This window comes from Pseudoliparis swirei, chromosome 23, assembly GCF_029220125.1.
Source record: "Pseudoliparis swirei isolate HS2019 ecotype Mariana Trench chromosome 23, NWPU_hadal_v1, whole genome shotgun sequence".
Lineage (NCBI taxonomy): Eukaryota > Metazoa > Chordata > Actinopteri > Perciformes > Liparidae > Pseudoliparis > Pseudoliparis swirei.
In genome coordinates, this window is record NC_079410.1 from 4,517,574 (window position 1) to 4,534,707 (window position 17,134).

Consider the following 17,134-nt stretch of genomic DNA (forward strand, 5'->3'; position numbering starts at 1 on the left):
GACAGCCTGCGGTTCTGTGTCGTCCCCCTCGTGGTTCTGAGTCGTCCTCATCGTGGTTCTGTGTCGTCCCCCTCGTGGTTCTGAGTCGTCCTCATCGTGGTTCTGAGTCGTCCTCATCGTGGTTCTGAGTCGTCCTCGTCGTGGTTCTGAGTCGTCCTCGTCGTGGTTCTGAGTCGTCCTCGTCGTGGTTCTGTGTCGTCCTCATCGTGGTTCTGTGTCGTCCTCATCGTGGTTCTGAGTCGTCCTCATCGTGGTTCTGTGTCGTCCTCCTCATGGTTCTGTGTCGTCCTCGTCGTGGTCCTCCTCGTGGTTCTCCTCATGGTTCTGAGTCGTCCTCGTCGTGGTTCTGAGTCGTCCTCATCGTGGTTCTGTGTCGTCCTCATCGTGGTTCTGAGTCGTCCTCGTCGTGGTTCTGTGTCGTCCTCCTCGTGGTTCTGAGTCGTCCTCGTCGTGGTTCTGTGTCGTCCTCATCGTGGTTCTGAGTCGTCCTCATCGTGGTTCTGTGTCGTCCTCATCGTGGTTCTGAGTCGTCCTCCTCGTGGTTCTGTCTCGTCCTCCTCGTGGTTCTGTGTCGTCCTCCTCGTGGTTCTGTGTCGTCCTCATCGTGGTTCTGTGTTGTCCTCATCGTGGTTCTGTGTCGTCCTCATCGTGGTTCTGAGTCGTCCTCCTTGTGGTTCTGTCTCGTCCTCCTCGTGGTTCTGTGTTGTCCTCATCGTGGTTCTGTGTCGTCCTCATCGTGGTTCTGTGTCGTCCTCGTCGTGGTTCTGTGTCGTCCTCGTCGTGGTTCTGTCTCGTCCTCCTCGTGGTTCTGTGTTGTCCTCGTCATGGTTCTGTGTCGTCCTCATTGTGGTTCTGTGTCGTCCTCATCGTGGTTCTGTGTCGTCCTCGTCGTGGTTCTGTGTCGTCCTCGTCATGGTTCTGTGTCGTCCTCATCGTGGTTCTGTGTCGTCCTCGTCGTGGTTCTGTGTCGTCCTCGTCGTGGTTCTGTCTCGTCCTCCTCGTGGTTCTGTGTCGTCCTCGTCGTGGTCCTCCTCGTGGTTCTCCTCATGGTTCTGTCTCGTCCTCCTCGTGGTTCTGTGTCATCCTCCTCGTGGTTCTGTCTCTTCCTCGTCGTGGTTCTGAGTCGTCCTCGTCGTGGTTCTGTCTCTTCCTCCTCGTGGTTCTGTGTCGTCCTCGTCGTGGTCCTCCTCGTGGTTCTCCTCATGGTTCTGTCTCGTCCTCCTCGTGGTTCTGTGTCATCCTCCTCGTGGTTCTGTCTCTTCCTCGTCGTGGTTCTGAGTCGTCCTCGTCGTGGTTCTCCTCATGGTTCTGAGTAGTCCTCGTCGTGGTTCTGTCTCTTCCTCGTCGTGGTTCTCCTCGTGGTTCTGAGTCGTCCCCCTCATGGTTCTGTCTCGTCCTCGTCGTGGTTCTCCTCGTGGTTCTGAGTAGTCCTCGTCGTGGTTCTGTCTCGTCCTCCTCGTGGTTCTCCTCGTGGTTCTGTGTCGTCCTTGTGTATAATGAGCTCTGGGCCAGATGGTGTCCTTCCTCTCTGTTTTTAACTTCACACAGTTTGTATTTACATAGTCACACTGCCGCCATATGGGACGTGTCCACACACACACACACACACACACACACACACACACACACACACACTCTCACACACACACACTCACACACACACTCACACACACACACTCCCCCATACGGCTGCTTTTTGTACCACCAGCGTAGATCCACCTTTAATAGATATTCAAACACATTTAATCACACCGGCCACTTTATTCGGCACACCTTGCTGGTTCCGGGTCGGACCCTCTTTTTGCCTCCATAACGGCCAGAATTCTTCGTCGCAAAGATTAAACAAGGTGTTGGAAACATTCCTCCGATATTTTTATCCATATTAAGACGATCGTTGCTGCAGATTTCTCTGCTGTGCATCCAGGAAGCAAATCTCTCGTTGCACCACATCCCAAAGGTGCTTTAGTGCAGTGGTTCTCAAATAGAGGTAAGTCAGATCAATGTTTAAAAAAGTATTTATAAGTAACATCCACTCACTAATCCTGTTAAAAGAGTTATTTGATAAATATGTTATAATATATAAATATAATTCACTAGAATATGAGTTAAATCCCCTTTCTTCCCCATTCCCTAAATGCATTGTCTTGCTGCCTTGTGATTGGCCGATTAGCCGTTTGTGTCAACGAGCAGTGGACCAGGTGTGCCTAATAAAGTGGCCGGCGATGGCATATCCTGCGTGTCTTTGTCCGTCGGCGCCGCTCCCTGTAGCTCCCCAAACCCAACAACCCTCTTCATCATCACGCCGGAATATTCATGAGGCATAAAGCCGCTACGGGGAGAAATGATGAGGTGGATATATAAGGTCACTCTTATTGCCCTGTACTCGGAAATAATAATAATAAGTGTGATGAGGTTCCCGCGTACGTCGCTCTGGGTCGCGGTTCTGCTTCGCGCCACCGATCCAGGCGTCTGGAATATGTCGGCTCGCCGTGGCGTCTCCGTCTCCTCCTGTCAGGGTCTCGTCCGTCTCGCCTCCCCAGAGGAACGGAACATTTAACGCATCGGTAAATCAATCAGGCGCCGCTCAACAATCCACCAGGGGTCAATTTGTGTTTCATGCTAAATGTTTTTTTACTCCTTTTTTTTTCTCCTCCTCTATCAAATAAGAATCGTCAACTCAATTATCCTCGCGGGAACGACAGACATGCTCGTCACGTCATGTGAAGATCAGCCGTCTGCCTCGTTTCAGGATGAAATGTTACCATGCTTGTATTGGTTTGAGAGGAAGAGGAGGAAGAGGAGGGCCGTGGAGTTCCAGCTGATTGTACTCCAGTTCCAACTTTCTCCCGCTTCTCAAAACCGTCTTTCTGAAGCCTGAAACTTTCATCTTGGAGTCACAGGAACAACAGATTCACGAGAGTTCTTCAAATTCACATTTCCGTGGCTCGCCGTAGCATCTGATTTCACATCGTTAGCATGTTCGCTAGCGAGTAAAACTCAAAGAGTTGTAGTTATAGAAAGAATTTAAAAAAAATAGTTCAACATCCGGGAATGTGGCACTTTAATATCAGTTTACAACAAGATGGCAGCGAGGACTGGAGAGGCAAGGAAGTAGGGAAGACGGGAAGACGCCGAGGAACAACGGGGAATAAATGGTGATGCAGAATATGAGATTGGGAGGATCTGTACGCTCCATGCTCATGTGACCTCTGTGACCTCTGTGACCTCCTGGCTCAATAAAGCACTCGGATTCCTAACTTTAGGATTTTTGTAAAAACCTCATGTTATTTACCGAATCACAGATTTTAAAAAGTGTTACACAGCGGCTTCTGTTCACGTTCTTCAAAAGAAACAAGTCAACAGCATTGAAGTTTACATGGTGTGTGTGTGTGTGTGTGTGTGTGTGTGTGTGTGTCTGTCCTTCGCTTCCTCCTTCAATCTCTGGTTTAATCCCCCCCGACCCCACCCGCAGAGAGTGACCTAAAGAAAAACAAGAATGACATCATCCCCTCCGCTCACTCTTTTCTTTTCGACTCGTTCCTCTGCCGGTGTCGGTGAAGGGCACAGAGGAGCCGAACAGCATTTTTTTTCTTTCTTTTTTTCTTCGGAAGGCCCAAAAATAATCTGCACCCTGCGTGACAAACATTTTATTATGTCGTAAATAGCCGTTGCAAAGCTATGATTGGACAGTTGTTGCCGGGCGGGGAGTTCAGGGAACGTTTCTCGTCTCAACCTGACGCAAAATAAAATATCCTGGCAGATTTTAAAAAACAAATTTTATCTCATGATTTTTTTTCCCGAGGTGTTGTGATTCACCACGTGTCTCCCTCACAATGTGACCCATCCTAGTCGACCTTCCTCGTACATGCAGTCACACCGTTAAAGAGCCTTTTATCGCCTCCTTTCCTCTAATGTGCAACCTTTCTCCTCCCTTTTCCTCCTCTGTCATCTGGAAAGATGATGAATCGGTTTTCTCTCTCCTCGCTCTTTTTATTTCTACATTGACCGTCTAACCCCCAAACAGCTTCTCTTTACCCCTCCTGCCCTTCACAGTACCTCTCTCTCTCTTTCCCCCTTTTCTCCGCCTCCCACATCTCCCTCCCTCGCCCTCTTTCTTCCTTTCCTCCCATGCACCCCTTCTTCCTTCCTAGGTGATGCTGCCATAAAGGCCCGGCGGAAGATTTTGAATATTGACGACTTTATCCTTCCTTGTGTTCCCTCCTCCTCCTCCTCCTCCTCCTCTCCTCCTCTCCTCCTCCTCCTCTCCTCCTCTCTCCCAGGTGATGCTGGCGGAGCGTAAGACGACGGAGGAGCTGTACGCCATAAAGATCCTGAAGAAGGATGTGGTGATCCAGGACGACGACGTGGAGTGCACCATGGTGGAGAAGAGGGTGCTGGCGCTGGCTGGAAAGCCCCCGTTCCTCACACAGCTGCACTCCACCTTCCAGAGCATGGTACGCCTCTTCGTCTTCGTCTTCACGTCTCCTTTCAAAATAAAAGCCCGGACACCGTCGCCACTTCAGATTTTTATGTCCTTTCTATTTGTTGAAGTTCAAGTAAATGTGTTCGCTTGCGAGGGAGCCGACGTCGTCTCTGCACTCCTCACCTCTGACGCTTGCTGACTGACACGCAAACGTCCCGTTTGTTTAATCCGTACAACAACAACAACAACAAAACAACGAGGGTAAAAACAACATTCTGCCAGGGTTATCTACCGAACTTAAACCGTTTCTTTGCTGCCGCTTCCGGCTCTCTATGAACTTCTGTTTAATGGGAAAAATGTTTTGCTTGGTTGGTTGCACACACACACACACACACACACACAGTGACTGTCAATTGTGCATCCTGTACGTCGTCCCCCCCCCCCCCACACACACACACATACCTTCTCATCGCATCGTGTGACGTTTAATCCATATTACGCCAAAGATGAGTCAACGGAGGAGAAAATATATTTGAGGTTCGTGGTTAAAGGCAGATACACACACACACACACACGCACACATACACACCACACACACACACACCAGAAGTGATTGTGTTCATCCTCCTCAGTAGCCCTAATTTTCTGACCAGAGGAAGGCTTTTGATATATACGGGACGTAACGGGAAGTTAAAACACACACGCATAAACACACACACACACACACACACACACACACACACTTAAAGGCAATTACAACATGCGTGCATACACACATCCATACTGCATATGTAGCGCATGCACTCACACACACTCACACACATACATTTCCATCACATAAACTGAAGGCACAAGGAGCCCATAGTGCACACACCACCGTTCAGTGCACACACACTCACACACACGACACACACTCACACACACGACACACACACTCACACACACGACACACACACACTCGCACACAACACGGCCACAAATGCACAAATCCCTCGCACATTGCACCTTATTGCCAATTTCTGCAGATAAGGGAGCAGAATGATCTCCTAACTGGAGGCTCTGCGTTCGCCCAGCGGAGCTCTGAGTGGACGACGACCCGATCGCCTCTTCCTCCATTCTTCCTCCATTCTTCCTCCATTCTTCCTCCGCTCTCTCCATCTTTTGACCCTCCGAGTTTCAAAACCAATGTCATTTTTCTCCTCCTTTAATCTTCTGTTATTTGACCCATCACTCTCCATTTACCTCTGAGCGGTTCCTCTCTCTCCGCTATCTTACCCCTCTCCCCCTGTAGCCTCTTGAAACATGTATGTTTTGACCTCTCTCTCTCTCTCTCTCTCTCTCTCTCTCTCTCTCTCTCTCTCTCTCTCTCTCTCTCTCTCTCTCCCGTAGGACCGCTTGTATTTTGTCATGGAGTACATAAACGGAGGAGATCTCATGTATCAGATCCAGCAGGTCGGCAAGTTCAAAGAGCCCCACGCTATGTGAGTACAGACGCACACAAAGACACACACAAAGACACACTCTCATGCACACAAAGACACACACAAAGACACACTCTCATGCACACAAAGACACACACAAAGACACACTCTCATGCACACAAAGACACACACTCATGCACACAAAGACACACTCATGCACACAAAGACACACTCTCACACACACAAAGACACACTCTCACGCACACAAAGACACACTCTCACACACACAAAGACACACTCTCACACACACAGACACACTCTCACACACACAAAGACACACTCTCACGCACACAAAGACACAGTCTCATGCACACAAAGACACACTCACACACAAAGACACACTCTCACACACAAAGACACACTTCACACACAAAGACACACTCTCACACACACAAAGACACACTCACACACACAAAGACACACTCTCACACACACAAAGACACAAAGACACACTCTCACACACACAAAGACACACTCTCACACACACAAAGACACACTCGCACACAAAGACACACTCTCATGCACACAAAGACACACTCTCACACACACAAAGACACACAAAGACACACTCATGCACACAAAGACACTTAAGACACACTCTCACACACACAAAGACACACTCTCACACACAAAGACACACTCTCACACACAAAGACACACTCTCACGCACACAAAGACACAAAGACACACTCTCACACACACAAAGACACACTCACACACACAAAGACACACTCTCACACACACAAAGACACACTCACACACACAAAGACACACACTCATGCACACAAAGACACAAAGACACAAAGACACACTCACACACACAAAGACACACTCTCACACACACAAAGACACACTCACACACACAAAGACACAAAGACACTCTCATGCACACAAAGACACACTCTCACACACACAAAGACACAAAGACACTCTCATGCACACAAAGACACACTCACACACACAAAGACACACTCATGCACACAAAGACACAAAGACACACAAAGCACACAAAGACACACTCACACACACAAAGACACACTCTCACACACACAAAGACACAAAGACACTCTCATGCACACAAAGACGCACACAAAGACACACTCTCACACACACAAAGACACACTCTCACACACACAAAGACACACTCTCACACACACAAAGACACTCTCATGCACACAAAGACACACTCTCACACACAAAGACACACTCTCATGCACACAAAGACACTCATGCACACAAAGACACACTCTCACGCACACAAAGACACACTCTCATGCACACAAAGACACACTCTCACACACACAAAGACACAAAGACACACTCTCACACACACAAAGACACACTCTCACACACTCATGCACACAAAGACACAAAGACACTCTCATGCACACAAAGACACACTCTCACACACACAAAGACACAAAGACACTCTCATGCACACAAAGACACACTCTCACACACACAAAGACACACTCACACACACAAAGACACAAAGACACTCTCATGCACACAAAGACACACTCTCACACACACAAAGACACACTCTCACGCACACAAAGACACACTCTCACACACACAAAGACACACTCTCACACACACAAAGACACAAAGACACTCTCATGCACACAAAGACACAAAGACACACTCTCACACACACAAAGACACACTCTCACACACACAAAGACACAAAGACACTCTCATGCACACAAAGACACACTCACACACAAAGACACACTCTCATGCACACAAAGACACTCATGCACACAAAGACACACTCAGACGCACACAAAGACACACTCTCACACACAAAGACACACTCTCACACACACAAAGACACAAAGACACACTCTCACACACACAAAGACACAAAGACACACACTCATGCACACAAAGACACTCTCGTGCACACAAAGACACTCTCATGCACACAAAGACTCACACAAAGACACACTAATGCCATCGCATTGTGCGATCTTAATCCCACGCTCTTTTATTTGAGGTGTTTCACGGCGCGGCGGCGGCGGTGCGTTTAAAAAACAAAATACCCGTATAGAATAAGCCGTCAGCGTGTTTGATGGATGAGCGGCGTAGAGGGTCCCCCCCCCCCCCCCGCTCTGCAGGACTTCAAAGAAGAAACCAAAGTAATCCAGCAGCTCCCCGACAGGTTTTTTTTCCAGTGTGTGTAAAAAAACTGCAGAATATAATTAAGGTAGCGAGATCATTTGGGGTGGAGTCAAACCGGCGGGCTGACGTATGTGACAAGCGGGGTATCGGGAAGGGGGGGGGGGGGGGGTGAAGAGCCGCGGAGGAGTTGCTACACGGGGACTTGGAGTTTCTTCCTTCTTATTATCTCGTCGACTCGTTTCATTTATTTATGAGACAATATTTGGGTATTCTGCTCCGCGGGTGATGAAGATGAAGATGAGGATGAGTACTGCGTGGTCCGGCGTGTCCGGCCTCCTCCCGTTGATCTTATCAGCCGCTCTCTGGCCTCGGAGGAGACAGCGGCGACCTTTTACGCAGACACACAATCACGCAGCGCACGCACACAATTTATCTGTCTGCTTTTCCCTCGGAAAACAAAAAACGGTAATTAGAACGTGTGTGTGTGTGTGTGTGTGTGTGTGTGTGTGTGTGTGTGTGTGTGTGTGTGTGTGTGTGTGTGTGTGTGTGTGTGTGTGTGTGTGTGTGTGTGTGTGTGTGTAGATTCTATGCAGCGGAGATCGCCATTGGTCTGTTCTTCCTCCATCTAAAGGGCATCATCTACAGGTAACCTCCACCTCTACACACACTTGTGTAACACACACTTATTTTCAGTTTATGAAAGAATGTAAGATCTTGTAAATAGTCATATTAAAGTTTGAAAAGCAATTTGTGTGATAATCACGGCGGTTTTGTACTAAAATGTTTAACTTGTTTTTTTACGAGGTTTATTTCAGCACAATCTGATTAATAAACAACTATATTCTTAATTAATAATTTTAATATCAGCACTGCACAACTGAAGGGAAGCAGTGGAACACCGGGGGCTTTTTTCTTTTGTGATAAATTATTTATTTTTAAAAATATTCTGCAATACTACGCAGCGGGGAAAAAGCGGCGTAATTTATTTACAGAACTATTTAGTTTCTCAGTGAATAAATCCATCGACCAATCAGGTGGAGCGAACATATTCAAACATTGTGCAGTGTACCACAACAGAGACGGCAGAGACCTGATCGACTCCTTCCGTTCTTGCCTTTCAAAATAAAAGCCCGGAACATCTACTCAGTCTAACGGGACAACAGTTTACCGCAGACAGACGTGCATAAATCTATTTTAATTTCAATAATGATGCACCTGTAGCAAATGTGCATCGCTGACATTATTAAAAGGCATTTTCCCGTCGTTTATTCTTCACACCCGTCGCTGTGTAAATGCCTTTTAATCTGTAATATTCAGACAGGATATCAGACTCAATCATCAATCAGATGTTCTGACTAATTAACGCTCTCAGAAGTAGGTTTTTGACCTTTTAGACTTCAACAATTAACTGCTTTCCGCCGTTCATCATATCTCGCCAGGAGAATCCCCCCCCCCCACGAACCCACCCACCAGAAATGACGCCGTCCCCTCGGCTGCAAATCAGAACTGGTCATCTGGTTCCATGTGTAGCTTGAACTGGTGGACTAACTGATCTCTGAACACCAAATCGAGACAAGAAAACGATAAAAGTTGAGACGCTGACGCTGCGTTTCCGTCCTGCAGAGACCTGAAGCTGGACAACGTGATGCTGGACTGCGAGGGACACATCAAGATTGCGGATTTCGGCATGTGTAAAGAAAATATGAGCGACGGAGTCACCACCAAGACCTTCTGCGGGACACCGGACTACATCGCTCCTGAGGTAGAGTGTGTGTGTGTGTGTGTACACACACTTTGAAGTATTCCAGCTTGTATTTAACAAGTATTCTTCGTACACACCTCAGTGATTTAAGTGACTTTGCTGAACTTATGTAATATCTTACATTTCAGATCATAGCCTACCAACCTTATGGGAGATCTGTGGACTGGTGGGCTTTTGGAGTACTGCTCTATGAGATGCTGGCTGGACAGGTCAGTGTGTGTGTGTGTTTAAACGTATGCTGTTATTCAATCTTGAAAATGGAGTCCCCATCCGACACCTCCTACTCAAGTCCCCACGGGTTTGCAAGTTCAAGGCTGTGTGAGTTTGTGAGTGTGTGAGTGAGTGATTGTGTGTGTGTGTGTAAGTGAGCTAGTATGTGTGTGTGTGTGATCAAAAGTATGCTGTTATTACATTTTGAAAATGGAGTCCCCACCCGACACCTACTAGTCAAGTCCCCACGGGTCTGCGAGTTCAAGTCTGTGTGTGTGTGTGTGCATGTGTGTGTGTGTGTGAGTGAGTTTGTGAATGTGTGTGTGAGTGTGTGTGTGTGATCAAAAGTATGCTGTTATTCAATTTTGAAAATGGAGTCCCCACCCGACACCTCCTAGTCAAGTCCCCACGGGTCTGCGAGTTCAAGTCTGTGTGTGTGAGGCGTAAGGTTTATTAATGTAATTACTGAACCCGGCATGAATATGTAAAGAACAACTTCTCCATCGACTGCATTTGTATTCATGACCGAACGTTAAAAACACAAGCGGCTCGTGATCGTAGATTACGTGACACGGTGTAATGAAAGGTTAGATATTAAATTACAGCCCCGATGAGTTTCCCTCTCACATTAATAATTGTTAAGATGTGACATTCAAATCCTGGATCTCTCATGCGGGGATGTGAGCGTGTTCACCTCCTGCGGTGTTCTGAGTTCAGACCGACACACAAAGGTTTCAATGATTCAATTTAAATGTCCTCCGCTTGTCCTCCTCCTCTTCACCCCTTTCTCCTCCTCCTCCTCCTTTAACGGTCCCCTCTTCCTCTCCAGCCTCCGTTTGACGGTGAAGACGAGGATGAGTTATTTCAGTCCATTATGGAGCACCACGTCTCCTACCCCAAGTCAATGTCCAAGGAGGCGGTGGCTATCTGTAAAGGGGTGAGTGTGTGTGCACACACACACACACACACACACACACACACTCACACACACACTCTGTACAACACAAGTCTGTGTCGGTCTCGCAAGCTAAACCTTGTTCCCTCCTCACAAAATCTGTCTTGCTCCCTCGCTTCTCAACACTCACACACTCTCTCTCACACACACACACACACACACACACACACACACACACACACACACACACAGAGGGTATTACATTTGTTTGAGGAAGCAGGGCGAGGAGAGAGTAAGAGGGACATCGCAATTATCTGCATAATTAAAACCTTTGTAAGGAACATTTATTTGGAGTGAAACAATATTGTCCTGCTTCCATCTGTCTCTCTCTCTGTCTCTCTTTGTCTCTCTCTCTCTCTTTGTCTCTCTCTTTCTCATTGTCTCTCTCTTTCTCTCTGTCCCTCTGTTTGTCTCTCTCTCTCTCTTTGTCTCTCTCTTTCTCTTTGTCTCTCTCTCTCTCTCTCTGTCTCTCTCTTTCTCTTTGTCTCTCTCTTTCTCTCTGTCCCTCTGTTTGTCTCTCTCTCTCTCTCTCTCTCTCTCTCTCTGTCCCTCTCTCTCTCTGTCTCTCTCTCTCTGTCTCTCTCTCTCTGTCTCTCTCTCTCTCTCTCTCTCTCTCTCTCTCTCTCTGTCCTAACGCTCTAGTTTCTCCTCCTCTCTCTGCAGTGTTCATTGTTAAGCCGCTGTTTTGCTTTTTTCATTGTACATCCTCTATCTCTTGACACACACACACACACACACACACAGTCCTCATAGCCTCAGTGTGTGTGTGTGTGTGTGTGTAAACTCTGTCCTGACGTTCCACATATAACACCACAGTGTAAACTAATGAATGTTACATTTTAATACCATGTGGCGTCTTGATTGAGGGTTAAAGTGAGGGCATCATCCCCAACTACAAGACAGGTGTGTGTGTGTGTGTGTGTGTGTGCATGCATGTGTGTGTGTGTGCGTGAGACACACTCACACATGCATTACCATCATCACACGTCTGTGTCAGCACGACATCCTTCCACTACTTTTAAGCGAACAGGCAAATTGATGACAAATATGTTCACTGAGACACACACACACTCACACACACTCACACACACACACACACTCACACACAGGCTGGGTAATGTATGAGTGATGATAACTGGGCTGCAGAGCTCCAACAGTGGATGTTCAGTGGAGCGTGAACGCTCGCCTCCGTCCGCCCAGCAGCTCCCACTGCGCCCTCCCAGCAGCGCCTGGGTTAACTCAGTGTGTGTGTGTGTGTGTGTGTGTGAGTGTGTGTGTGCGAGCGTGTGTGTGTCTACATGTGTAGACTACATGAAGCTTTCCTTTTCAAACGCTACAAGACATTTCCATTTTTGAAAATGGGAACAAGGCGATCCTGTAAAGTGCTCCGGTCCTCGGAGAGCCTCCTCACGTCGGACCGGAGGTGGAAGAACCTGTCGGCACATTCCAGACTCACTTTGGATCCGATCAAAGGGTTTATTTCATGTTGTTGGTTTATTTCATGTTGTTGGTTTATTTCATGTTGTTGGTTTATTTCATGTTGTTGGTTTATATCATGTTGTTGGTTTATATCATGTTGTTGGTTTATTTCATGTTGTTGGTTTATATCATGTTGTTGGTTTATTTCATGTTGTTGGTTTATATCATGTTGTTGGTTTATATCATGTTGTTGTTTTATTTCATGTTGTTGGTTTATTTCATGTTGTTGGTTTATTTCATGTTGTTGGTTTATATCATGTTGTTGGTTTATATCATGTTGTTGGTTTATTTCATGTTGTTGGTTTATATCATGTTGTTGGTTTATTTCATGTTGTTGGTTTATTTCATGTTGTTGGTTTATATCATGTTGTTGGTTTATATCATGTTGTTGGTTTATATCATGTTGTTGGTTTATATCATGTTGTTGGTTTATATCATGTTGTTGGTTTATTTCATGTTGTTGGTTTATATCATGTTGTTGGTTTATATCATGTTGTTGGTTTATTTCATGTTGTTGGTTTATTTCATGTTGTTGGTTTATTTCATGTTGTTGGTTTATTTCATGTTGTTGGTTTATTTCATGTTGTTGGTTTATTTCATGTTGTTGGTTTATTTCATGTTGTTGGTTTATATCATGTTGTTGGTTTATTTCATGTTGTTGGTTTATATCATGTTGTTGGTTTATATCATGTTGTTGGTTTATATCATGTTGTTGTTTTATTTCATGTTGTTGGTTTATTTCATGTTGTTGGTTTATTTCATGTTCTTGGTTTATATCATGTTGTTGGTTTATTTCATGTTGTTGGTTTATATCATGTTGTTGGTTTATTTCATGTTGTTGGTTTATTTCATGTTGTTGGTTTATATCATGTTGTTGGTTTATTTCATGTTGTTGGTTTATATCATGTTGTTGGTTTATATCATGTTGTTGGTTTATTTCATGTTGTTGGTTTATATCATGTTGTTGGTTTATTTCATGTTGTTGGTTTATTTCATGTTGTTGTTTTATTTCATGTTGTTGGTTTATTTCATGTTGTTGGTTTATTTCATGTTGTTGGTTTATTTCATGTTGTTTTATTTCATGTTCTTGTTTTATTTCATGTTGTTGGTTTATTTCATGTTGTTGGTTTATTTCATGTTGTTGTTTTATTTCATGTTGTTGGTTTATTTCATGTTGTTGGTTTATTTCCGCTGCTAAAATATACAATAAATATTACATTTCGCTGTGAAACGCTGCAAACATCAAGCTTATCATCAGTATAGAGTATACTGTGTATATATATAACAGTTAGAGTGTAGTCAGGTATAGTGTTAGTGTTTATGTGTTAGTGTGTGTTAGTGTGTGTGTGTGTGTTAGAGTGTGTTAGTGTCTGTGTGTGTTTGTGTGTGTGTGTGTGTTTGTGTATTTGTGTGTGTGTGTTAGTGTCTGTGTGTGTTGGTGTGTTTGTGTATGTAAGTGTGTAAGTGTGTGTTGAGCACGTGTGGAAAGGGAGTGATCAGAGACATTTCCACTCCGCTGCTTCCACCCTGAGCAGCATCCATATTTCATAGCCAGCAATGGGCCACACACACACACACACACACACACACACACACACACACACACAAAGCTGCTACCCAGTATACAGTATACTCTGTAGTGTTATGGAACTTGATAACACCTCAACCACATGATTCTACAGCAGAAAGTAATTGTGCAAGAATGTCCTTACACACACACAGACACACACACACACACACACACAGTCTTCCTGGTGTTCTGCGAGGAGCAGAAGTTTTAACGTAAACCGGCGTCATCGTCGGCATGCAGTCGGAGCTCAGGTGCTCCAAAGGTGAGCCGCCGTGTATCGATCGAGGTCGCGTTCAAGGAAAACGGGTCTCGACAGCTTTGAAAGGTCACGGGGGTCAGCGGCGCCACGCACACACTGGGCACGCGCTGACCTCCCGTGACCTTTAGGTTACATAATCACGTGTGTCGCAACTTTAAAATTCGGCATCAACGCGAAAACTTTTTTATAAAGTATTCTTTACTCATACGTACGTGTGTGTAGGGTTGACTGACCTGTGGGAAATGACTGCACACACACACACACACACACACACACACACACACTGCCGTCTCAGGCCTGGATTCTCTTCTTACGGTTCTCTCAGGTTTATTAGGCTGTGATCAGCATGGTGCCTGTTATTAGTTCACTAACCATTGACACTGTGACCCCCCTCCATTCACCTTGGCTGAGGGTCAACGAGAGGAAACGATAGGAAAGGAGAGGAAGGGAGAGGAGAGGAATGGTAAGAAGAGGAGATGAGAGGAAACGATAGGAAAGGAGAGGAAAGGAGAGGAAGGGAGAGGAGAGGAGAGATAAGGAAAGGAGAGGAAGGGAGAGGAGAGGAATGGTAAGAAGAGGAGAGGAGAGGAAACTATAGGAAAGGAGAGGAAAGGAGAGGAAGGGAGAGGAAGGGAGAGGAGAGATAAGGAAAGGAGAGGAAGGGAGAGGAGAGGAGAGATAAGGAGAGGAAGGGAGAGGAGAGGAATGGTAAGAAGAGGAGAGGAGAGGAAATGATAGGAAAGGAGAGGAAGGGAGAGGAGAGGAGAGATAAGGAGAGGAAGGGAGAGGAATGGTAAGAAGAGGAGAGGAGAGGAAACGATAGGAAAGGAGAGGAGAGATAAGGAGAGGAAGGGAGAGGAGAGATAAGGAGAGGAAGGGAGAGGAGAGGAATGGTAAGGAGAGGAAGGGAGAGGAGAGATAAGGAAAGGAGAGGAATGGTAATGAGAGGATAGGAGAGGAAACGATAGGAGAGGAAAGGAGAGGAAGGGAAAGAAGAGGAAAGGAAAGGAGGAGAATGGTAATGAGAGGATAGGAGAGGAAAGGAGAGGAAGGGAAAGAAGAGGAAAGGAAAGGAGGAGAATTGTCATGAGAGGATAGGAGAGGAAATGAGAGGAAAGGAGAGGAGAGGAAAGGATAGGATAGGATAATAATGCATAGAAAAGGAGAGGAGAGGATAGGAAAGGAAAGGATAGGAGAGGAGAGGAGAGGACATCCATTAATTGTTTCCTCTCGTCCGTCCAGCTGATGACGAAGCATCCGGCGAAGCGGCTCGGCTGCGCTCCGGAGGGCGAGCGAGACATCCGGGAGCACAGCTTCTTCCGCTACATGGACTGGGAGAAGCTGGAGAACAAGGAGGTGCAGCCGCCCTTCAAGCCCAGAGCAGTAAGTCCCCCCCCACCCACCCACCCCCCCGATGAGGAGCTGAGACCCCCTTGAGGCCTCGAGCCGGCTGAAACCGGGAGTTAGAATCCCCTGTGGGCGGTTAAGTTTCTGGTAAAGAAGCTGCTCTCTCTCTCTCTCTCTCTCTCGCTCTCCTCCTTCTGTTCCTTTACTCATCTTCTCACCTCCGATGTGGTTGTCTGTCTCTTCTGTCTCTGGGACGGAGCACACAGGTAAGTCGGGAGAGGACGGTGGTCATTTGGGTTGAATGTGCGGTGGTGGAAATAAACTCACGGGGTGTCGATGAGGAGGAGGATGAAGACTGAAGTGATGAATGAGGAGGATGACGCTGAATATGGGGAAGATGCTGGCGGGCGGTTTGCTGCACAAGCTTTTGTTGGGTCCGATCAGGCGGCAACCCCCGGTCCTACCGAGTGAAGCGAAACTTAAAGCTGCATTCTCTCTCCTGGCCACCAGGGGGCGACGCCTCTGGCTGGAGAGAAGTCTATATGAATGACTCCTCTCTCGATGTATTCCCTCAGGAAACATTGTAAATGGGTGACGTCCTGACGACTCCGCCCACTTTCTGAATACAGTCTGTGGGTCAGATTGAGCTTAGAGTAAGCCTCAAGGGAACAAGGGAACAAGTGGACGTTCTCAGCAACAGGGACCTGAAACAACAGTGTGCTTGTGTTTTTAACTTTTTTCCCTTTGCTGTACTTCTTCTTTTTATTTGCTTCTTCTACAACAAATTCAGTTTGATCATAACTATGATGTCATCTCACAAGACACACACACACACACACACACACATAGCCGTAGGCCACACTGCTGCTGAAGAGTTTTCTTGAGTTGAGCTTTTTATGCAGCTGTCTTTTCCCGCTGGGGTGCGTGTGTGTGTTTGCGTGTGCTTGTGTGTGTGTGTGTGTGTGTGTTTGCGTGTGCTTGTGTGTGTGTGTGTGTGTGTGTGTTTGCGTGTGCTGGTGTGTGTGTGTGTGTGTGTGTTAGGTCACCATTTGGCCCTGCTTTCACACTGGAGGTGCGTTTCCTCTGCAGCGTCCTCTGATGTGACTACAAACACATGAGGTCTGATCTCTCCTCCTCTCTTCTCTCCATCTTTACCGGCCTTCTCTCTCTCCGTTTGATCGTCTCTCTAACATCTTTCACATGTCGCCTCCCATCTCTCTCTCTCTCTCTCTCTCTCTTCCTGTCTTTCTTCTTCTTCCTTCTGAGAACAAGTAACGGTGTGTCTGCCCACGCCTGAAGGTTTACAGTTTAGCTTCTGAAGGTTGTCCTTTGATGTTTTCGGCGTGTTGTTTTCTCTGCGACGCCGTTTGTTTACGAAGGACGTAGACAACAACAACAACAACAACGGCAGCGGTTGGAGAAGTTCCCCGACCGCTTGTGGTCCGTTGAGCTCTTTTAAAATGTGCGATTGACAAACAGACGGAGGAGTCATCTGAAGTGATGGTCGGTCATCTGTCCGTCCGT

The 17,134-nt window shown here is 46.6% G+C and overlaps 1 protein-coding gene across 2 annotated transcripts in view; it reads left to right on the forward strand.

Moving 5' to 3' along the window:
* The window catches only part of LOC130188608 (protein kinase C beta type-like), a 109,452-nt gene that overhangs the window by 55,423 nt on the left and 36,895 nt on the right, over positions 1–17,134 (forward strand). For both annotated transcript variants that reach the window (XM_056407012.1, XM_056407010.1), the window contains 7 exons: positions 4,281–4,454; positions 5,813–5,904; positions 8,611–8,673; positions 9,652–9,790; positions 9,919–9,999; positions 10,830–10,937; positions 15,506–15,646. In XM_056407012.1, coding sequence (XP_056262987.1) covers positions 4,281–4,454; positions 5,813–5,904; positions 8,611–8,673; positions 9,652–9,790; positions 9,919–9,999; positions 10,830–10,937; positions 15,506–15,646 — 798 coding nt within the window. The remainder of the gene's footprint in view (positions 1–4,280; positions 4,455–5,812; positions 5,905–8,610; positions 8,674–9,651; positions 9,791–9,918; positions 10,000–10,829; positions 10,938–15,505; positions 15,647–17,134) is intronic.